This window comes from Dermacentor albipictus, chromosome 5 (assembly GCF_038994185.2).
Source record: "Dermacentor albipictus isolate Rhodes 1998 colony chromosome 5, USDA_Dalb.pri_finalv2, whole genome shotgun sequence".
NCBI lineage: Eukaryota > Metazoa > Arthropoda > Arachnida > Ixodida > Ixodidae > Dermacentor > Dermacentor albipictus.
In genome coordinates, this window is record NC_091825.1 from 101,781,876 (window position 1) to 101,806,458 (window position 24,583).

General features: G+C 44.2%; 2 protein-coding genes across 2 annotated transcripts in view; one reads left to right on the top strand and one right to left on the bottom strand.

Annotated features, from left to right (window-relative positions):
- LOC135905969 (uncharacterized) overlaps window positions 1–24,583 on the bottom strand; it is a 168,331-nt gene that overhangs the window by 94,569 nt on the left and 49,179 nt on the right. The gene's annotated exons all lie outside the window — the stretch shown is intronic.
- LOC135905952 (tyrosyl-DNA phosphodiesterase 2-like) overlaps window positions 2,759–24,583 on the top strand; it is a 41,542-nt gene continuing 19,717 nt past the window's right edge. Inside the window, exons 1-4 of the mRNA XM_065437097.2 lie at window positions 2,759–3,143; window positions 3,765–3,811; window positions 11,786–11,944; window positions 20,790–21,000. Of these exons, the coding sequence (XP_065293169.1) occupies window positions 2,949–3,143; window positions 3,765–3,811; window positions 11,786–11,944; window positions 20,790–21,000 (612 nt within the window). The 5' untranslated portion in view covers window positions 2,759–2,948. The remainder of the gene's footprint in view (window positions 3,144–3,764; window positions 3,812–11,785; window positions 11,945–20,789; window positions 21,001–24,583) is intronic.

The window sequence follows — 24,583 nt, forward strand, 5'->3', positions numbered from 1 at the left end:
GGTATAGAATCAGTGCATTTTATCAGTGCTGACATATGGGGCACTAACAAAGCACTAACAAAGTAGTTTGAGAACAAGTTAAGGACCGCGCAAAGGGCGATGGAACGAAGATTGCTAGGCATAACTTTAAGAGACAGAAGGAGAACGGTTTGGATCAGAGAGCAAACGGGTATAAACGATATTCTAATTGACATTATAGGAAAGAAACAAGGCACTGGGCAGGTCATGTAATGCGCAGATTAGATAACCGTTGGACCATTAGGGTGACAGAATGGTTACCAAGAGAAGGGAAGCGCAGTAGAGGACGTCAAAAGACTAGGTGGAGCGACTAGGTGGAGTTCCTCTCTTTACCGCGACGCTTCCCACGATCGTTGAACGATCGCAGCGCCAGATTTCCATCTAGGTGTACTATTACGAAACTCTATGGTGCATAGGACATACATAATTTTTAATGGTATGATGTAATTTACGAAAGAACTTGTCTAATAATTAAAATATTTGGAACTGAATTAAAGGAACACATCATTATTATTTTCGACTCGTAGGGAAAGCTGGCTGCCAGCAGAGGCAGCAAGGCAAGCCATAGTGGAAAAAACTTTAAAAGATAGACGAATACTAGACAGTTGGCAACAAAGTAGAATGAATTTAATTTATAAAGGTAAGGGGGAGAAAGACAGAATTCACTCGTATAGACCGTTGACCATTACATCGGTAATGTACAGGCTAGCAATGCAGGCAATCAAATTAAAGCTTCAAGCATGGACAGAGAATAATGGCATTTTGAGAGAGCTTCAGAATGGCTTTAGAATAGGTAGGCGTTTGGATGACAACTTGTTTGTTCTTACTCAGTGTATTGAAATATCAAAAGCAGAAAGCAGACCGTTGTATGTGGCCTTTTTGGACATTACAGGAGCATACGACAACGTAGACCGCAACATTTTGTGGGATATACTGGAAGGGGAAGGCTTAGGTAACGATTGTCTACAGCTTTTGAGAGAGCTTTACCTAGAAAATACCGTTTGCGTTGAATGGGAAGGGATGAGAAGCGCGGAGAAAGTTCAAATCAACAAGGGACTGAGGCAGGGGTGCCCTTTATCTCCGCTGTTGTTTATGATGTACATGGTGAGGATGGAGAGGGCGCTAGAAGGAAGTAATATCGGGTTTAATCTCTCATACAAACAGGCAGGTAAAGTAATAGAGCAGCAAATCCCAGCTTTATTTTATGCGGACGACATTGTGTTGCTCGCTAACAAGCAAAGTGATTTGCAACGTCTGGCTAATATCTGTGGACAGGAAGGCAACAATTTAAGTTTGAAATTTAGTGTTAGAAAATCAGGGGTTATGGTATTCAATGAAAACAGTGAACAGACAGTGGAGAAACAGGGCCAAGAAATACCTCGGATAACAGAATATAAATACCTAGGTATATGGATAAACGAAGGCAATGGATATATGGAAACACAGAAAAAAACCATAATAGTCAAGGGGAAGAGAAATGCAGCCATAATGAAGCACAGAGCGCCAGTGGCGTAGCTAGGTCGTCTAACACGCGGGGCCCTTAGCTCTTCTGTCAACCCCCCCCCCCCCCCCTGGTGTAGTCGAGGAAGGCGAGGATATCGACAATTTTCGGGTGTCTTCGGACGTATATGACACCCCCCCCCCCTCTACTGGCCCCGTGCACCCGGGGCCCACGGCCCCCCGGCCCCCCCTGTTGCTACGCCACTGCAGAGCGCTATGGGGATACAATAGGTAAGAGGTCCTCCGAGGTATGTGGAAAGGGGTAATAGTTCCAGGACTTACTTTTGGAAATGCGGTTGTTTGCTTTAAATCACGGGTACAATCAGGGCTCGACGGGAACCAAAGGTCAGTGGGTCGCCTCGCATCGGGCGCTCACGGGAAGACTGCAAATGAAGCTGTGCAGGGGATATGGGCTGGACTAGTTTTGAAGTGAGGGAAGCTCGCAGTAAAATTGAGTATGAAGAACGGCTGAGGAATATGGAAGAAAGTAAATGGGCTGGGAGAGTGTTCAGGTATCTGTACAGGCAAAACATTGATTCACAGTGGAGGAAAACAACTAGGAAGCTCACCAGCAAGTATGCGGCCTGTGGGGTGGGCAACACAGCAACAAAGAAGGTCAAGCGGAAAGTCAGAGAGGCTGAATTAGTCTCATGGGTGGCGGCAATGGAAAAGAAACCTGCCATGAGTAACTACTTAAGAGGAAAAAACTAAATCAGGAAAGAAACCATTTATGATAACTCAAAGGGAAGCTCATCACTTTTCGAAGCGAGATCGGGATGCCTTAGAACACGCACCTATATATAAAGCGAGATATAAGAAGGAAGAAGAAGCATGTGCTTGCTGCGGTGAAGCTAGGGAAACGACGGAGCATATTTTATTAGAATGTGAAGACATCTACCCAGCGGTCGCTTTTGGCACCACTGGCCCCCTTGAAGCCCTTGGGTTCCGCGGGAGCAGTGGTAAAGCAAACAGGTCCGTAATAGACATTAGTAAGAGGCGATTGGAAGATTGGTGGAAGTAGGGAAACGACAAAAGACGGAGAGGTACAAAAAACACAGTTCGCAATAGGGGATCACAAAATTTGGACGTGGTAGTTCAATGTTTTTTTTTCTTTTTTCATTAGTTAACCTAGGTAGGATATTAGGCAGCATAGTAGCAAGAGCTTGGTGGCGCAACCCACCACCCCATTCCAAAGGGGACGCTCATAACATCCACCCATCCATTCAGCCTCCTTTGCTATGGGCAAGCGTGAACAAGTTGTGATCCGAGCCATGTCGAGATTCTGCCGTCGTTATTTGTATTGTGTGTGACCGCGGATAGGACAGCACCAGTTCAAACCTTTTCTACTTTCGTTCTACTATCTTTGAACCGTTACTTACATATACTGCGATTAGACTGGAAACATTAGTATAGTGCTGTCAGGTGTTGTCATGGAGGCTGACGAGGATCCGGACATCATTGAAGTAATGCAACGAAAACCCGAGGATCCGGCCGGTGACATCGTTGTGTACGAAGTGCACGATAGTGACTCTGAGTGTTCCGGTGGTGCTGATGAATCTTCAGTCCTTATCGACGACTCATCTGCTATTGCTGATGATCCGTCTGTCCTGGAGATTGTGGACTCCGTGAGTATCGTGTTGCGTTTTCCGTTTGTGAAGTACAGCGTCTCTTCACTCCGTTTGTGACTAGCTGGAAGCTTGTCTTGTCGTTTTTTATTCAGCTTTAACAGCGTGGGCTGCCGTTATGTATTTGTTGCTCGTGGGACTCCTTGTTCCTGTCCAGCGCCGCTTCGTTTTTGGAAACGTACGGGACGCCGCGCTGCCGCCTTCCTGTCGCAATCAACTTTTCAAGCAATAGTTGAAAGGTTCAGAACCTTTCGTGGACACCGCTGTGTTGATTGAACTGTGGCGGGTACCTGCTGATTTAACTAAGATAAGCTCAAAGGGGAAGGTCCACGCGGCTGCCACAGTCCGAAAAAGCAAGTGTTCCCGACGCTTTTGAAAAGTTTTATTTATATTTAGTAATAACGTGGCTGTTAACGCTCCGCTGATCTTCTAGTAGGCTAAAGGAAAGAAGCGAGCAGATTGTCACGATAGTTTGTGTCGCTAGTAGAGAACAGATATACCTGTATCATAGGTCCATGCGCAGGCAGATTAAACGCGTGCCTCGAGCTTACAGCCTTCACCGCACAAGTGCATTTCCATTTTCCTTAGGGCTCGTAAGAACTGTCTTTCCGTTCCACGCAGGATGAAGAGCCAGGGAACACACATCTGTCAGGCATAGTGACGTCCATGTAAGTCAACATTGTGAAATTTTAATGTGTGTAATTGGTCTATTCACTCTACAGTGCACTACAAAATTTGCAGAGAAACTGTTTCTTGGCACACTAATGCCACCTGAATGTGAAAATTGGTTAAAATTAGTCAAGCGGCTTCGCTTGTTCAATGGAAAATTATTTATTTCCCCATTTCTGTACAATCTACTACAAAATGGAAGGAGCTCAAACAAAAAATTCATTCACTTTGTAGCTTTAGTCACCCCGCTAACTATGAATAAATTGTTGCGCTAACAGGAAAATAAAAACTTAGAACGGCAAATAAGAAACGATAGGTTGAGTGCCGAATTTTTTTTTTTTTTTGAAGCAGACATAGTAAAGAACTGTACTAGAAATGTAGTTGAGTAGCACTTGTTGCTGGGCAAGTTGGTTGAGATCTAATGAATACATTGTTGCACTAACAGGAAAATAAAGACTTAGGACGGCAAGTAAGAAACGATCAGCGCTCGACCTATCATTTCTTACTTGCCCTCCTAAGTCTTTATTTTCCTGTTAACGCAACTATGTATTCATTAGATCTCAGGCAACTCGCCCAGCAAGAAGTTCTACTCCACTATCTGTGCTTGTTAATTCAAAGGCTTTTCATATACTCCGTAGCAGGTGTCATAAGTACACGGTCTTCAAAGCACTCGGTAAGTGCCTGTTGAGGCCCTCCAGAGAATTCACCCACATTGGCCAAAGTTGGCTTTGAAATGCCACAATGCACGCTAGGTATTTGTGCACATGTTCTTTGAAGACGTTTTTGAGTACACTTTAACTCATTCCCTACCAAGGATGAAGCAGGGGAATCATTGAAAACTTGTACTGCCCCTGCTGAGGACAAGCTTGACTTGTCCAAAGTAAAACCTGCAAACACAAGTTCTGCTTTACTGGAGGTGTTTTTTCCATGTTACATGACAGGTGACGGCGCAAAAAAATTATACATTGGTGAATATGCCTGCTTTTCATAGCAGCACATTTTTGTAGCTTCCCAAAATGACATCGTTGTCTGGCAGTTGTTTTTCTGCTGAAAATTCTGGACGTGAAAGAGGCCAAAAACATTGTTTCTTGAGCATTTCTTTGTGTTAAGACAAATAAGACGTGAACTTCACTTCATTAAAGGAAAGTGAGCTCCACAAACTATGCAGCCTCTGCTCAGACGCATTGGATCCTGAATATGACGGTGGGACAACATGTTGACAATGGGCAAGTATCAACTTGGCGAGCACAACTCTCACGCCTGTGCAATTTGCATTCATATCAGCCGGGCCCCAACATCAGTGCAGCAAGTGACAAATATTGTGTGCGTTACTTGGATCTGTTTTTGATGCCAGTGGGAGGAATATGCTTGTCCCAGTTGGTGTGGGCTGTTGCAGATGGTGCAATGCGTCCTGCACAGTGTGTAGCCACGCTGACATCGTTAGCCATTCTTCTGCTTCTATTTCTGAGAGCCTTGTTTTGTTTTGCTGTCCTCGCAATGGACATGCCATTTAAGCTGTAGCCACTGGCCTGTTCAGCTGGCATTTCGCAATGATGTTTAACCGTAACCCTCGTTAAACCGTTTTCCTACATTGTGAGCCTTCCTTCATTCAGCCTAAATCACCCAGTGACACCAGTGCAAGAATGGCTTTCAGTATACCACATTTGTCATTGTACCCATGCCCTCATGCCACCGAAGACTTATGCCGGAAGATATTCCTGTCATTTATCCCTCATCTGTGTTCACTCTGCATCAGAAGAATGGCCATTATTTGAAGAGTGCCGCAAGTGTTGACAACTAGCCCAGGACTAACTTATATCCCGTGCTTAGTGGTCACTTGCCTAGTCTACCATTCGCACAGCCTTGCTTTGTGGTGCATCATTTGGGATGAGCTTGGCTCAACGACTATGCCACGTCTCGGAGTCTACCTTATCCGCAAGGAATTGATCTGATGTGAGTTAGACAGCATCGGCTCTAAGGAAAACCTCATTCAGCACCTCAAAGTTGACATTCACCAACGTTGTGAGGCAACACCGTGGTCATGCGTGGATAATGCGGGTACAGCTGAGAACTATCGACTACGCTCAAAAGTCTGGCACTTCTGTTTCAACAGCTGCCATGTCCCTCGACTACAGTTACCATGCTGCCAGACCTGTCATCAGTTGTTTACTTTGATGTGTCTCCAACACAATATGTTAATGTCTGGCTAAATGATGTCCACCATGTACTGCAGCTTTCAATATGCCGTGATGCCACCACGTGTCTTATTGCCGCAAGTAAACTGAAAGGCACAGCTCAGTACTGGCACCTTGCTTTTGGAAATAATCATAAAACCTGGGAAACGTGGAGCGCTGGCCTGAAGGAAACATTTTCATCAGAGCTGACCCTCATTGAGTGGCAGGAACATGTCATAAAGATTAGACAGAGCCCAGGCAAGAGCCTACAACAGTATGCTTAAGAAAAGCTGCATGTGATTGAAAGCTGCCCTATCATCCTTGCTGATGTCCAGGATTGATTACCTACTACAAGACCTTCAAGAGCGGCTCATCATCAACAGTGCGTGACTTTGTGTCCACCTGTACAAGCCTAGACAAGTGCACTCAACATGATCAAGACAGGGCAAGTGTAATGTCAATAGCATTTCCACAGAAGCCACCCTCACCCCCCCTCACCCACAATCATTTCGAAATGGCAAATCAGGGCACCGGCAGTACAACTTCCAGCCACCAGCTCCACCAACAGCTACAACAGCATAGCCAAGACAACACAACACATTTCCGAATTGCTCAAGGGACAGCAGGAAAGGAGATGCAAAGCTACGTCTGCGCAGTCTGGTGCCCCGACATTTCCGAGTGGCAAAGAAATCACACAAGCACTCTGCAACAAGCACAAAGAGTTAGGGCATTTGGCGGCAGCATCTCTGTCACACAGCAAAATGTCATCACGGACCCCATTGTCACCCATGCCTGGTGCCCGACAACTACAGGCCCTTCACAGTATGCCTGCCAAACTTGTTGGCTCCCAGCATCAACGTCCGTTTTTCATGGCAACTGTTACAGGAGTCGGAGAACACAAAGCATATCCGGACTCTGGCTTGAAAGTAATGCTGATTTCTAAAGCCGTCCTTTCTTCTGCAGTGATCTTGCGATGAACTAATTTCCCTCTTGCCGTCATTGGAGGAGGTATAGTGCTACCAGTTGGGTCAGCCCTCCTCAAGATAACTCTTGGCCCTATATCTGGTGTGGTTGAGGAAGCAGTTTTGGAGAACATCATTCCCCTTATCCTAGGTGGTGACTGGTTTTCGGCTGTGCAAGCTCGCTTGATCTTTCAGCCACTAGAGGCCACTCAAGTACAACATCCGGCCAAGGGTGCTTCTGGCCACTCAGCGTTTTGTCCCATGCATGTTCTCCAGAAGAGCCTCCCTGGCAAGCTTTAGCCGTGAAGACAGTACCGTTGGAAAGCAGCATTGCCCCACCGCAAGTTTGCACTACTGTGCCCGTAACCATTCACCCTGAATTTCCACTAGCCAGCATAGGTAGCCAGCTCACCCCTGAACAGTAATCTGTCATGGCTGACATACTGGCCGAGAACGAAACCGTCTTTTCTTGCTATGAAGATGACATTGGTAATTTGCTGGCACTCGACATTGCATTGATTTGCTGCCCAATACTGTGCCGTACAGCTGTAGTCCTTACAAATATACGCTAGAAAATGGCTATTTCTTGAAAGGTGAATCGTAAAGCTCCTTGCTCAAAATGTCATCCACCCTGCATTGGGCTCGTAGGCGTTCCCACTCATCATGGTGTCTCTCAGTGGAAAGAAGCACTTGTGTGTGAATTACATTCCACTTAAGGGGATATGTGGGGTTTTGAATTATTTTCTTTAATATATGAGATAGAATGATGAAAATTTCTAGGTTTATGTAGTTTTATGTACAGGTCTTAAATATAAAGCTTATTTTAATGTATTTGATACCATTCTTTCTTACCAGACACATTTTGGTAAAAATTTTTGTTGTACTCTTTACCATTACAACCTACACTAATCAAGGAGTACCATAAGACAAGTTTTGTCATTCTAGCTTCTCCAGAACAAAAGTTGTGAGCATTTGAACTTCATGTTAGCAGTACAGGCATGATTACTTATATGAACATTGTCATTTAATTTATAGCTTTACCTGGCGTTATTTGGTAGTCTTACGGCACTTACTGAGCCCTAAGGTTTCAAATGAAAGAAGAATGACTAAAATTGGACTTGCAGATGCTGAGAAAACCTGATCAGAAGATTGTGCACAGGCTGAAAAATTGAAACTGAGAAAATCGCAAAAAAAAAATGCGAGGCATTGTTTTGAAGAGTTGTGCAACCAATAAAATAGCTTTATTTAATAGCTAACACATTAATGTACCCCAGGTGAATAATCGGTGCATGGTTTTTCATGGCGTCGCTGCTTTGCTGCATGAAGGAAGGCGGCTGAAGCTGCCCGCTTTCGCTCTGCACCATTGAGATGGTGACCGTCTTTCTCTTCTGCTCTTTGAATGCCCTTGCTGCTTTGTTGTATTTTCATTTCTCCTAGAATACGAGGCAACCTTGTATTTAACAAACTTCAGGCCTATTCCAGAATATGCATGCGTTATCTGGGATCCATACACTAAAAACCTCACAGAAAAAATAGAATGCGTCCAGAAGCAAGCAGCACGCTTCGTCACAGGAAATTATAATTTTACTATTAGAGGATCTGGAATACGGGAAGGGTTGGGTTGGAAAACTCTTCACGCAGGAAAATCCTAAGATTGAAATTGCTTTATAATATATATAAAAGTAAAACTGGTATTGACAAAACACTGTTCGTCAAGGAGCCGCATTACGTTTCATCTAGGAGGGCCCACGCTAACAAAATTAGAGCTTATCAGTGCCGTACCAAAGCGTTTAAGTATTTATTTTTTCCTAACATGATTAACGATAGGAATGAGCTCCCTAATGAAGTGATGGCAGCTTCTAGTTTTGAAAATGCTATTGTGAGCCATATTCTTTGATTGTTCTGTTATTCATCTCTGCATATACGCAACTTTCTTTTTTTGTTAGTTACTTTGTTACTCACTTTGTTTTGTACTTTGTTAGTTTGTATTCCGCTTTTGCGAATTTCAGTGCTTAAACTATGTTGTGTTTACTAATTTATTCTTTTGATGTTGCTGAATATGTTTCCATTGTAACCACCTGTATTTTAACCCCCCTACGATAATGCCGTACAGGCGATGTAGGTATACCGAATAACTAAATACCGAATAAATGAGGCTTCTTTCATCTCTGCATTGTATCGCATTACTGCTTCTGCTACCGCAGTTTCTACTGCAAATAGAGAGGCATGTTTGGTCTTTGGCATGAGGGACCAGATCACAGAATGCAGTGATTCGTTTGCAGTTTGTGTTTTGCCTCTGTGGCAGCGCTGCAAGAGTTTTTTGTCAGCAAGTCATTCATAGACAGGCAGGAGTGCCTTACTAACATGCTCTGGCAAGCTCCGGTGCTTTGGAAGTAGTTCTCCTCTAGCAGTAGCAGCATTCTGTTTCTACCATCAGTTGGCACCACTCAGGCATAGGCTGTGATTTGGGCGTTGATCATTCGAACATATGTGATGATAGGTTGCCATTACCGCTTCGTGCATACCATCTATGTTGCCCATGTTAGGCTTCAGTGCCCAGCCGTAATAATTGGTGAGCTTTGTAATCAGGTCACCTGTCAGTCGACCTTTGCCACTCACTCTCACCATGCTCTGTTTTCTGCTTGTGGATATATATATATATATATATATATATATATATATATATATATATATATATATATATATATATATATATATATATATATATATATGTTTATATAGACTCCCTTTAAGATGAACTTGAAGGGACCATGAAAATTTGTTTGTCTTATCAGAAGAATAATTGCTAACATGACCAGGTGCATCCAGATACCTTACTTCAAGACGGTAGAGGAAGTAGACTTACAATGAGGGAAAAATGGCATAAAAAGCATGCTGAGGGTGCGTAGCACAGCAACACCACCTAGAGGAAAGTCTAGGTGATATTGAACAAAGTGGGGAAGCAGAAATGAGGCGAAATGTTGCGGAGGAGGAAGGTATGTGGAGGCGTAATGGGTTGAAATCCTCTAGCAGTTGCTTTAGTTATTTTTTTGTGGTACAGGCCAATGGCTCATAGCTTTGCATGCACTGTGTTCTCGCCGGTCACATTGTGTTGAAGCAGTAAACAGCAAGAAGGTCACTTTGCTCGCTGCTGCTGCTGCTGCGATTCCTCATGCCAGCATTTTGACAGTGAGCGTCTGCGATCATAGAGTGTGATGTGTTTATAATTGCCTGTGCGTGCTGACACCATGTGTGTTAATTTAGTTAGTAAGCTAATGTTTACAAGGCGGTGTTTTCCTCTGGCGGCTGCTGCGTATGGTTCAGCCACGCGAGCCCTGTTTTGAATACATTCTGTGATGCGGACATTGTAGGCATTTAGGTGCACTGATGGCCGATAGCTTCATGTGCGCTATAGCATCTGTACGCTTGCGGGCCACCCGCATTCGTGAAGTTAAACATCACTGTAACTTTTTGGTTTCCCCCTTATTTTCGCCTCTGTCCACTGGCAATGTATGCCGCATGCCTCTATTAGGGTGCCTCAATGTGCGCACTCCCTGGCACCGCTGCATCGAGGCACCTTATGCTCCAGGATCGTTAGTAATGGTGGTTACTCCGAATGTTCATCTTAACAGTCTGAGGCAGTTCGTCCTAAGTGGATATTTTGTAATTGAGTCTCTCAAAAACCATACAAACGTTAGCATGTTGTTCGTTATATGCGAGAATTCAGCTTAACTGGTTTGTCTTAATAAGCGTTCAGTGTATATGCATTACGTTGCCATGCAGCAATTTGGCAAATGTGGCACAGACGTTCAAACGTTACAGTAATGTTGTAGCATTGTACGGTTACAGTTTACTGAGCAGAGGATGTAATTATCCCTCTTTTACGTGGTAATTTATCAGCAACAACGCCACTGGGGAACCTGACCCAGTCAAATTTTTCTCTAGCAAATAGATAGCCAGGGTGTCTACCAACCGGGAAAACCATTAATTCTCAGGGATTTTGAATAGTCTGGAAATACTCAGGGAAAAGTCGGGGAATTTGGGCTTCTATCAAGGAATATTAGCTGTCATTTTATTGAAAGGGAACGAATTGTCTTTGATACCGTGTCGTCGGCTGGAGGAGCTGCCAGCGCACAGTCAACGACCGATTTTCCTGACGCCTGATTTTTGGGACATGCCTGATAATGCGAACGGCTTCGCGGCTCCAACGTATACCCCATATAGTCAATGTATAAGAACGTCTGAAATGTCGGCCTCAAGAACTCCTCGCCGAACGATTTTCCAGACATTTTGCAATAACTTCAAAATAAAGACAAACGCAGGCGCTGAGCAACATTTTATGGTCCAATTTCTTCAGACCCATTTATTATACAGGCCTAGCAGCGGGGCAGCAGTATCAGCTGGTGGAACCAATGTATACCGGAAATTGAATCTTTGACACCCTTTACTTGAATATTGCATTAGTAAACTTCATAAACATATCTGCTTGTCTGCGGCACAAATCGTTGTCGTAGCAACTGTATCCCTATTCCTTGAGCTCAAAGTCTGCGTATCTGTAATAAACACTAAACATAATATAATAATCAATCTAGCTCTGTTTTGTATTTTTCAATGCATTTCGCTATTGTTTGCCTTCCACTGTACTAGTATTCATATTCCTAGGTTGACAGCTCCGGCTATATGTATGCACTGTATGCACAACAAATTTTTCGAGCTTGCTGCAGTTCATTAGCTCATTTGGCTGTAGCATAGTACAACAAAATGACTGACTTGTTTTAGATAGCACTTTTTTATAGACTAAAACTATTCATGGGAACCATTTCTATTTGTGTTTCAGGAGACGCGTGAGTATACCCTCATCAGTTGCTGCAGAAGTACCAGCTCAGGCACCTCAAGCAAGATGTGAAATGATGACACTGGTTAGCTGGAATGTTGATGGACTGAATCAGCAATACCTGCATCAGCGAATCAGAGCTGTTTGTGATCAAATCTTGAGGTAACTTACTTTTACAACATTGATATGTCTCCCTGTTTTCTTTATTTGATATTAACCTTGTGATATGTTGTGCCAGAACATGAAATTACTGTATTTACCCGACCCCAATTGTAACGTGAGGGTTGACTTTGCGAGGGCGGAACTGGGGAAAAAAAAGAACGCGATTGTAATGCGAGGGTTGAATTTGCGAACGCGCGAGATCAAAGACACAAAAACGCCAATGTAACGTGAGAAACAAACTATAGGAAAATTCGAGAGCAGCTTTATTGAAGTACCTGAAAACTATGCCTAATCTTCATCCTTGCCACTGATGTCGCCGTCGTCATCACAGCTGGACTCCTCCTTGTCACTAGTTGTTTCCCACAGCAGATCGTCCTCACTTCCATCGAGGGCATTTGAAATAGAACATTTCTTCAATGCGCGGTAGACTGTTTCATGAGAGAGTCCGTATTAAGCAGCTGAAAGGCATTGCGCAACAGTAGGTGTACTCAGGCGTTTCAGTCTCCCTGCAGGTGTTGAGGTAGATCCACATTCAATCCAGTCCCAATACAGCTGCCGCAAGCAATCCTTGAACAGCTTGTTCAAGCAAACATCCAAGGGCTGAAGACTGGATGTCATTCCAACCGGTATAACAACCAAATGCGTTCGGTCACGAGGCAGCTTTTCTTTCACGCTGGGTGTGAGGTGACCTAGAAAAGAATCCAGCACCAATATTGATTCTGGGTGCAGCAATGCACCTGGCCTTCGGCCCCAAAGGCTGGAGATCCAATCTAATCCAAGTTCCGAGTCCATCCAGCCTTTTTCGTGGTAGCATACAACATTGTTTGGAAATGTTTCTTTTGGGATAGTCTCCCGGCGAAAAATTATGAAGGGAGGGAGCTTGCAACCATCAGCCAAACATGCGAGCATAACTGTTATCCAATTCATTTCGTTTCTAGTGCTTCTAATCCGAACTTCATGTTAACCAGACTTGTGCACTGTCCTAACCATTGGCATATCAAGGTACACAGAGGTTTGGTCCGCATTCCCAATGTGTTCAAGTGGCATGTTGGTAGAGCGGTGGAGATCAATGACATACCGCTGAAACGCAAGAAGTTTTGACTCGAAGTCCTTGGGTAGTTTCTGACTAATTGAGGTAGTGCGTCGAAGGGAAAAACTGGCAATTCGCATGAACTTCTGTATGTGGCTGCACAATGCCTTGAATTGGTTTGGCCCCAAACCAGCGCCTCGTGCAAGTTCACGTGCTTTGCACTAAAGCATTTCAGCCACTTTATGGCCATGATGATTGTTTATCTATATTTCACACTAATTTTAGCAGTCAAGTGCAGCAGCTTTGATTTACCAGTCACACAGTACATATACAGTAGACTTCCATTAATTCAACTCCGGCTAAATCGATTTTTTGGTTATAGTTTGATCCCAGCCGAAGGTTTTGGTCAGTGCCCATACATTTCTATGGGCTCTAACTTTCATTATTTCGATCCTAAAATTTGCCTTTGCTGGATAATTTTAACTTGTACAGTCAGTACACATGCACCTGGCCTCTATAATGATCCCAATGGCATTTCCTTTAGTGGCAGCATGTGTCTTTGAAGAGCTTAGTCAACAGTGAATGCATTAAACACGTCATCTCCTGTTGAAAACGCCTATTTTCGTCCTGCTCTAGGAATAGTTTGAAGCAATAACCATAGTGTTACGGAAGGACGTTGACTGCACAACTTACCAAAAGGGTGCTTCAAATGGTCCCTGGGGCAAATGCGTGGCGGAAGGAGGATTAGAACAGGAAGGACCTACGCATTGAGGAATGAACAGGAAAGGAAGCATGCCACTGCTTCTTTGAAGGAGCTTGAGCTCAGAAAATGAAGTGTGGGCTGACATCGACATAGATATTTCCCTCATCAAAACCAAAATAAACTCTTTAAAGCAGTGAAAGGCAACACTGAGGCGTTGTGTGCAAAGTATGTCAGGACAGTTGAGGTTGACTTTCCAGCTGCTGAGAGAGAATCTCACTTGTGACAAAGCTCGGGCCTCATACCAATGAGCTTGCTATCAGCTGATAGAAGTAGTAATATACGAAAATATTTGCTTTTGTATGCATCTCTTTTTATTCTTATTTGAAAATGTTCAACTCGATTTGCAATGGGCTTTACCATTTTTCTGTAGCCATTTAATTTGCTGTGCGTTTTACTAACCCCTCCCTTCTGTTTTCTTTTTGAGCAACATGAACACTACTCCTTACTATTCAGACTGTATTAAGTCACTGAGCATGTGTTGGTGGGCTAGTTGGTTAAGCACGATTACAAAGACGGCGCCGAATAAAACAACACACGAAGAAGGGGACACGTGCTGTCTCGTGTCCCCCTTCTTCGTGTATTGTTTTATTCGGCGCCGTCTTTGTAATCATGTATTAAGTCGTTTTTTTGTGAGAGTGACAGCATGGGGCGACATTGTGTGAGCCTGCCTTGACACAAAAGAAAGTTCTGTGTCACTCAGGGAAATTCGCAGAGGCACTCAGGGAAAACCTGGAAAACTCTGGGAATTTGGAAATGTCAACTTGGTAGACACCCTGCTGATGAATTAAGTAAAAAGCTACAAAGTACACAGTGGCGCAGCCACGTGGTCAGGTGACACAAAGTTCAGGTGAACGCTCGGGTGAAAGCTTTTGGGCCAGATTTGTAACGGTGAAGGCCTTCCTATTAGAAGAGGCTTTGTCGTAGCCTACAAACAGGGCCCTCAGATAAGAGATACAGCACATCTTGCTGGTGTTTATTCTGAAGAAGAATCTACTAGCTCACTACCAGCACTCACTCTTCCCATACTTCCTTCATTTTTCTTTCTTCCAAATGCAAAACACAATCCCGGCCCAAGATGTGCCATAGGTGCATTTCTTAAATTTCAGAACTTTTGTGGTTCACGAGACTGCTAAATTTACAATTTTATTTACAGAGGTTACGATAGTTTCCTGTGTGCTCACCCCTATATCCTCACAAGTTAATAAGTTGTTCATGTACCACTATAAATACATATTGTTCCATGCAACACGAATGATAACAATGGATGATCTACATGCACATCTCCGCATAATGACAAGGTACATTTACAGTTCATTGAAAGTGTCATTTTGGCCTCCAGAAGGCCACGGAAGAAAAGGGTAAGGGTATGCACAGGATGTGAGACATAACTTGAAAGTGGATGTGCTTGTTGCTGTGGTGTCACTTTTGTAACCCGTGTTGTCTTGTTGCTGAAGTGTCATTAATGTTTGCTTGAAAGCAAAGAGACAATGGGTACACCTGTTTCCTGCAGCACCTCATATTGTCACATGGTAGTGACGGTAAAGAACACAGCAGCAATACTGTGAAAGACGAAACTAACTTTTATTGGGTGAACCTGTGCTTGCAAAAACAGGCTACACTTAACCCTTTCGCTGTCGGACGTTTCTGACCGTGACACACCCCCAGTGTCGGCTTGGTTTCAGGGAACGAGCATAACATGGAATGCACATAGCAATTTATTTTTGATTATGATTGGTATACAAATAACATAGTCAACGCAATATACACATTTCAGTGTTCTGCAGCTGTTGTTAGTAAACATCATCATCATCATCATCAGCCTGACTATAAAATCCCTTCAACATCCGAATCTGACGATGCGGAACCCTCTTCCTCGCATGCGACTCTGTCCGAGTCCGAATCCGAGCTTGGCTCGTATTCTGAATCGGAATTGAGCCACCGCTCCAATGAGCAGACGAAGGTCCCGCGCGCTGAGCCATCCGAAAGTAACCGCGCGCAGGGAGGATGCGCTTTCAGTCGCCCGCACAACGGAGATAAATGGGACGTTGCGAGATCAAGATGACAGAGAGAGATGGAAAAAGGCTAAACAAAGTTCGAAAGACTTTACGTTTACTGCTGCAAGTCGAAAGCGAGGGTGCGGCAAGAGAGCGAAAGCAGCAACGAGTCACTCTTTTCGGAGAGGCAACGGCACGTGCGCCTGAACTTGACGCGCCGTAGCAGGCACACCAACAGAAGGAAAATAAAAACCTTCAAACCAGCGGAGATTGCAGAACAACCCTTGAACCCATAACCACAAGCGCACGACGCATGATACAGCGAACATGGAGCCACTGCGCCACTCAGCAAAGAGAAAGTGGGGAGTAGCAGTCGCGCCGTACTCTTCAATACATGGAGTAACACAGGTCGGGGCGAATATACGAACTTTTAGAAAGAGTCAACAGATAGCGTGGCCAATCCAGGAGCGCCAGCTTTGCGCTCAGGTGTGAAATTTTGAACGCACGATAGAGAACGTACCGGTACGTCAGTGACACTGTGGGGGGGGAAGCGCGATGACGTACCAGTACGTCCGTGACAGCCAAAGGGTTAAAGCACAACGATAGTGGCGAACTCAGTCAGCACTCCGCGAAATCTGATCTACCGGTCAAGCGCGTTGGCTTTTATACACGAGCCATCGAATGTTCCAGAGTAATCGCTGGTGCCCGCGTGTCTTCTAGAAAGTTAGGCACCATTTGCATCGCGCATACGTGCAATCGGATTACACAAGGTTCGGTGACAATGGACAGCAGATAGAAGAATTGACAACATTGCAGAAACTTTGGATACATGCAGGCACATCCCGTGCTGAGCAATAACATTTGTTAGACTGGGAAAAGCACTCAACCGAAAAAGATAAACAAGTCCACTTGTCAATATTTTCAAGACAGTGTTGTTTTTGTTTCAATCCTGCACTCACTTGCTGTTGATTCAGATGTGTGGGGATAAGCTTGGTGACATGATGGTCAGTACTCAGTGAGATAGGGTCACATATGCCTTTTTGCACAGTGCTTTTCGCAAGGTCACATTAGAATGTAAAGCCTCTTTCTTGCTCTCCACCCTTAAGAAATGCTCCTGTCTAAAAGCCCCTAGTTCGTTCCTGACTTTCGGCACCAGATGTAAAGGCGAAGACTTTCTTATTAGAAGAGCAGGCTTCATTTTAGAAGGCAGACGAGGCTCTTTAACTAGAGAAAAGGCAGTTCTTTCTGTGTTTATTTTGAAGACGCTTCTATCTCGTCACCAGTGCTTGCAACTCCCATACTGCTTTTCCTTTTCTTTCTAATGTGAAACACGGCATGCTTCTACAAGGCATTCAGGAAGTGCTTGATGACTTATGCACTGTTTGTGGCATGCATACCGCATGCCATTTGGGAAAGAGCATTCAACGAATGCTCATTCATAGTGAGAGCATATGGGGCAACAAGTGGGAGAGTAGCCAGAAAGAAGCAAAAGCTCAAAGCCATTTCCACAGAAGAACGTGGAACACAAGAAGGCGTCATGTATGTTCCAGGGAAAGTCTAGCAACCATACCTGCAATGAGAATAAACTGGCATCCTTCTGCTTTTGAAGCCATTTCTCTAAATATTCATTTTGTCACGGAAGTTCAATTTAGTGAAAACTATAGCTTTTAAATTAGACAAGGCAGACTCGTTCATAGGGCACTTTCTGGGGTGATATTTTATGCAGAATGCTATTGTGGACTTAAATTTGTTTTGCTTTCCTTATGCAAAAATAGAACATTTGAGCACAAGGTGCAAATGGGCAAACCACACTGGCTAAGCGCACTGCGGCTCGCTGAGGACAAGTGCATTTGGATTATGTTTAGCGCATCGTAGGCATCAAAGGCGGAAGTTGTGGCATCTACATTAACATCCAAAATGAAATTTGAACTGTGCGCCACGGTGAAATTGAGAAGGAAGAGTGTTGTGAGCATGCCCCATTGCGCCGTAGCCTTTGCAGTACAAGGCATTCAAGTAGGAATAAGAGCACATCGGAGGCCATGTTTGATTGCCAATAACTCCACTTCTTCTGAATGCATTGAAGTACTTTTTGTGGCAAATTATTTCTGAAATAGCCTGTTTTCACTTCAGATGCCTTTTTCCACTTCAATAAAATGTGGTTCACGGCCCCTTTAGCTGTTTTGGAAATAAGCTAAGGTTTTTCTAAATGGTTTCAGGACTGCTCTGCATGGACAAGCCGGGCTTGTCCAGAGTTAGCTTGTCCAGTGTAGTTGAGAGAGCAGTCAATAATTCTGCTGCATGCCGCTGGGCTCTGGGTGCTTAAATGGGTTGAGTTGCCATAGTCTGACGTCAGCACTAAGCTCTCTCCTACAAGTTGACATTCAGAGCACCTGTCATTTTCTTCAATACTTCTGAAAGAATACTTGACTGCCCTTACTGCCTTTTTCTGTTTTTGGCAGTTTCATCCCCCCTACATTTTTGTGATTACATTGACTGTCTCCCTTTTTAATATATTATGTTGTCCATCTCAGATTACTTATAATGGCCATCTCAAGCTAAGTTTTAGCATTGAAAAGCTCTTGGAAACAAAGGAAACAAGAACACAAGAGTGCAGACATTAAAAAAAAGCCATTTTTTGCTCATTGGATACAGTGATGCTGACTAAGCTGGGATAGTGTAACAATGCTGTTCCGATGCCTTTCTTTTTTTGCTTCGTGGGTTGTTCGAAAAACACTGAGCCCACACTATCACTGCAATTGGCCATCTGCATTCAGTGGATCATAAGGAAGGAATAGACTGGAATGAAAGGAACAGGGCTCGTATCATACTGGCCTTAGCCTAGGTACGAGGAATAGCTCCTCTATAAGACAGGTTGAGGATATGAGCATGTTTGACTTTCCACATAAGGCTACCAAGCAAATGTTTTCCCATGCCAGTGTTGCGCTTCGAAGCTGAGCAGGAAGCTTCCATGGAATAGTCCCACAAAGCATACTGATGATTCATTCATTCATTCATTCATTCATTCATTCATTCATTCATTCATTCATTCATTCATTCATTCATTCATTCATTCATTCATTCAGTCATTATGCCTCAAATTATTTGATGTGAGGCATTACTTGAGGGGTATAGGCTTGAGTACAGCAGTCGCGGGTTACATTTTAAATGTTCTTTGATGGTGGACTTGAATTGAAGGGGATCTGTTATCAAAGCGATGTAGGCAGGAATGTTGTCCCAGACTTGGGAAGTAAGAAAACTATATTTGATATGTTCTGCGGCTTGTGGAAGATCAGTGGCATTTTTGATGGCTGCTGCTTGATATGTGCACCTCATATCATGCAGTAGCAGTTACTACTGCTCTGTTTTCAATGCTCCTTGGCCAGATTAAAAACCTAGAACAATCAAGTTCACTTCTTCATGACCACAAGGAGAATCCCGTGCTTGTTCAGGTGCTTGCCTGGGCACGAGATTTTTATTTCGCTCATGGAGCAACAGTAGTGTGTATTTGCTCTCGCTATTGGTCCAGGGCCACAAAACTGGAAAGGGGTGCCGGGTTGTTTGTTCCCAGAAATATGGTACATGAGGCATGTAAGACACCTAGTACCCTCTCTTGGTGAGCGTCCGTTCGATGCAGTACATAGGTCAGCATGTTCATTCACATGGCCTATGTTGTCACCAAAATCGCTGGTTATGAAATCAATCAATCAAATCAAGTCAAGTGAAACAAATCATTACATTACTATATCCCTCACCCTGACAAAACGTCGCTATTCTAGACATACTAGTATAGTATGTCCATGCTCATGAAAGAGGAATGTCCCCTGACAATGCTGGCAGGTCTAGTTGCTTTAGTAATGTCCCACATAGCAAGAGTTTGTCATCGCATTGTATTGCAGTGTAGCCGGCCTTATAGTGGGGAATGCTTTTACGTCCTGGTGTCATTAGGAATGTTTGTGTCTTTTCTCAGATTATAATTGAGGGCTGAGTAATGAGAGTTAAGGGTTGCATTAGTGCTCCTGAACATAATTGGTATCTTCTACATGCTGAAGCCTGCAATCACTGTCACCTTCAGGAGAGCCACATCCAAAAACTGGCAGGTCTCACTTTCTTTTACATGTGTCCAGAAGTGCTTTCAGTGTGCTATCGTTGCACTGGAATTCATTGTCACTCACACAAATCTGTTATTACAACCTTGGCAACCTTAGTTTGTGTACAATTTCAAGAAGGTAAAATTTTTTCCCCCTTCATGAAGCGTGCTAGTTCACATGATCAATCTGGCATTTCCATGGGATGAGGCACATTTGCCAGATTCTTCCAGCTGTTAACTTCATTTGGGTACCAGCATACATATTATTACAACCGTAAAAAAGAAATTGAACACTTTTACAAGCCGTTGAAACAGGCAGAAAACCAACAGTCCTTGAATTTGGAGCCAAAAGCCAAACTGCAAATCTCTTTTCTGGGACCTTCCTCTGCCCCTTCCTTGCAGAGAACGATGATGGGGGTGAGGGGAGTCATTGGTAGTCACAACATTATGGAACCAAGTGAAAATAAAGGAAGCTGGTGGGAGCTGAACCTACAACCTCTGCACAACCATGGAGGTTGTGGGTTTGGCTTTCACTGGCGACAAGTTGTTTCTCTCTTTTATCCATTTTCATTCCCCTTTACCTTCTCATTTCTGCACTCCAAGTAAAACAGCAACTAATTTTCCCTATGCTTTCCTCCGCGTCATTTTCTGTTTGCTACATATCTGTCTTTGCAGATTAGCGTGTAGGCGAATACTTTACGCCTGCAAACTTCTGTGCTTTTTAAGTAAAAAGGCTCTCTCTCACTTTTGTGTGACACTATATTGTGGGCGCCAACTGCGGTTTCACACAGTGTGGTACATTACTGACAAAAATCTGACAAGCTGTCAATAGGTAAGCATTGCATGCTTGTTGCAGTACAATGGGCCTTTACCAAATTGAAACGTTTTATTTACAATTTCACCGTTGTGCCTCTGAAATCCACAATGGTGATGTCACATTTTTAGGAATCACAGCTGTCATCACATTGCAGGTTGGATCCAGACGTGGTCTATTTGCAAGAGGTCGTACCTGAGATCGAGCCTAAGATCAGGGACAGTTTTGCAAGGTATCGGTACATACCTGGTGACTCGCAAGGCTACTACGTTGTGACACTGCTGAAGGAGGACACGGTGAAGTGCAAGACTCACACCGTCTCTCCATTCTCGTCCACCAAAATGGAACGGCACATTGTACAGGCTGAGGTGAGTGACACTGGTCTTATACTCTCTTTACATGGTCACCCTCAGTGATAATTTACTTACTTGGCAGATGCTTTGTCTTATTGTCATTATGACATAAAGTAAATTTTATTACCCATGCACGAATGGAAGCAAAGTTATGCATATCCCATATAGCAAATGAGTATGTCATCTTGGAAAACTCAATTTAACATTGTAAAGATAGATAACATGTCTCAGAATAAATATCCTCTAGACACCTTGTATTACAGGATAGCAACAGCCACTTGCAATTTTATGCCTTCTTCTGTAGAAACCACATCACTTGAAAACTAAGTTTGACGTTTCTGTTGTTACTGTGATTCATAAATCTATACTTGTTCCTTGATATAAGCAGTTTAGAAATTCAAGAGGTCCATTGTCTAGCTCCTCACAAGTTTTCTGCTCGAACACAATTTTGCAAACAGTTATCGTCGTTGCACTTTCAAAACTATAGTTTTCCTAAAAGTGTGAAATAGCCAAAAAGTTTGAACTGAGGAAGAACTGCTGCATAGGTTAGGTCCTCACTCAAAACTTCTCAGCGGCAACCCGCCGTGGTTGCTCAGTGGCTATGGTGTTGGGCTGCTGAGCACGAGGTCACGGGATCGAATCCCGGCCATGGCGGCCGCATTTTGATGGAGGCGAAATGCGAAAACACCCATGTACTTAGATTTAGGTGCACATTAAAGATCTCCAGGTGGTCGAAATTTCCGGAGTCCTCCACTACGGCGTGCCTCATAATCAGCAAGTGGTTTTGGCACGTAAAACCCTATAATTAATTTTTTTTTTCTCAGCGGCAATCGTTTCAACTTCCTATATTTTTTTTGTCTGCTTTGAAGTTGTCCAACACTCTTCCGTGCTTGTGAGGTGCTGGCTTTCGTCGCTTGGCCCGTGTGTCTTCTCGTTTGGACATGTCTTCTCAGTAAAAAATACAGGGTTGGGTGCGAAAGCCCCGCAAGTGGGTAAAATGGAATGACAAAATGTATTTCCACCATTCCAAGCTTCAGTTTCAGTTTCGCAAGCAATCTAGACTCACTGTTCCCAGAAATGGCCTTTTGTTTTTCTTGAGCGTTTTTTTAATATTCTCTTCAGAAGGCCACTAGAAAGTGTGAAAAGCGAGCCTTCCGATAAACGAGTTGGCTCCACATTATGCTGTTTTCCCACTCTACGGCCACATCTTGAAAACTGCGTTTGTAGGCGCCTTTGACTGAAAACACGCGCCACTGCTGGGTGGGTAAAAAGGGCTAATTTTCTTCTTTTCTATCTCACAGATAATTACGAAACTTGGCGAGGAGCTTTTTTATATGTTTGTGCATCCAAAATGAAGAAAATGAGAAAAAATTGTATTTCTGGCAAAAATCTGAATTTTAGCCCTGCATGAATCACCTCTTAAAGCACGCTGCTGTAGCCACATTCCTTTTTTTGTTTGCTTCGCACCTCCCCCTCCTCGTCCTCCACATTGCCTGAGAATTTCCTTCATTGGATATCCCTTTGGCTGGCTCACCTCATTGAAAGGCTGCCTTGCTGTCACCAATTTCGGTGTTTTGTAAATAGATATGGACACGATGCAAACATAACTAAAAAGTCCTTCATGCAGTATATCCTGAAAGGTATCGCAGTGCGGACTGCCCTGCCTGTGGACTAAGGCCAACATTATATCATGTGTTGTGGGAGTGTGAAGCCATCAGCTCCTCCTTCAGCGAGGATAGGTGGGCTGGGCTCTTGGGCAGCTCTGAACTCAATGACCAAACCCTGATCGTCCAGAGTGCCCGCAATCGGGCCGTCAAGCTCGGCTTGGCGGTCCCTACTTGAGACTAGCTGGGTGGCGCGGGGTCTCCCCAGCATCTTCTCTGGACCTAATACAGTTATTTCACTCATTCACTCACATTTATCTCAAGAAATGATTTAAACTCAGAAAAACGAACAGCAAAGTAATCTTGCGCACCATAAATCATATATGCACACAGAAAGCTCCCAAAACTAGCTATATACATAAAAAACAAGCTAGACCTTAATTACATACTGTTCTTCAGTTCGACTAAACAACTAACAAGTAGCCACTATACTCTCGTACAACTTTCTGTAGCAGTGAAAGGAAAGCTATGGTCGCGTTGCTGCTGCAAATTTGTTACTGCGCCAATAGTGTGGCAGTGTTTGGCAGTGCTTTTGGTTGCTCGGAACGGACACAGAATCGGCGCAGCTTCCATGCGCGATGTTCTTGTGTTTGCTCAGACACGGAAGCGAAAAGCCGCAAAATAAGTAAACCTTTACCGTCAGTGGTGTGTTTTGTCATATTTAACTGTTGGTACTGAAGCGTTTATGTTTTCTCTTCCCCAGCCTAAACTATCGTAGATTGAAATGCGGGGCTTTCTTCAGAAGCTTGTGCACGCTTTGCCTCCATAGCTTTCCCTTCACAGCCACAGAAAGTTGTCCATGAGTAAAGGAATCAACTTTCTGACCGTCACCAGTAGTAGCAGGTGTCGACCCGGTGTTGTGTAACACGTCAGCCTCCATGGTTCTGACGCGGCGAAGCCGTTGACCTCTGTTGCGAGTGATGGGGCTGTGGCTTTCTGCTGAGACCAGTGTGGCACAGGACGTGGTCCTGTATCGTTGGGCATTGTGCCGTTGGCACGGCCAGGCAGTTGCCTCCGTAGCACTGGACAGTGGTCGGTGACGGTAGCGTGGGGCTGGAGCGAGCTCGTGGAGCAAGGCCAGGGTGACCTAGCCGGGGCTTAGGATCTGGATCTGCTGCTGGCCATTTCGAGGTTGCCTCTCTTTGATCCGGGTCCTAAAAACTGCTCCTTCCTGTTCTAGAGCACAGCTGGAGATACGTCTGCCCTGATCCGAGTTCTTGTCAGCAGTGCCCCACTAGGGAGCCTTCTGCCTTCTTTTTCATCTTCTCCCTCACTTCTCTTTTTCATCACCTCCCTCGCCGCCCGTCATCGTCATCTTCAAATCTTCACCTCTCTTTCACACATTTTGCCAGTCATTCGTGACATAGGCCCCACATTATGACCAATATTTCGTCTTGTGCATGTGGACTAGTATTAGTGGTATGCATATAACGGGGAGCACTATGGGAGGGTAAACAGGACTCAAAAAGGACTGTGTTACAGACCGGTAATAGAGGTGTCGTTGTACTGCTAGGTTGGAGTAAAGTCCCTCTATCCACACACCACCGCCGCTTTCTTAAGTAGTGACAACCGCCTTTTCCCCTCACACCAAATCCGGTTCCGGCATTTCCGCTTCCGGCATTTCCGGTTCCGGCATGTCCGGTTTTAAGATTTCCGGTTCCGGCGTTTGCGCTTCCTGGAGTTGCGATTCGAGAATTTCCACTGTGATTGCAGACGATAGTGAGACGCCCGTGCTTAGCAACCGGTGCTAATTTGAGTAGCTCACTCTAGCCATTCCACCAAGCGTCATTCGTGTGCATCTACGTGCTTGTTTGCGTACGCTGCGCCACAAGCTTTGCCTGTCGTCCCCTTTCTCTGACAAAGTGCGGAGAGCCATGGGCTGGGGCACAACACACGAACATAATTCGCCGTACACATCTGCTTGTGTCACAACA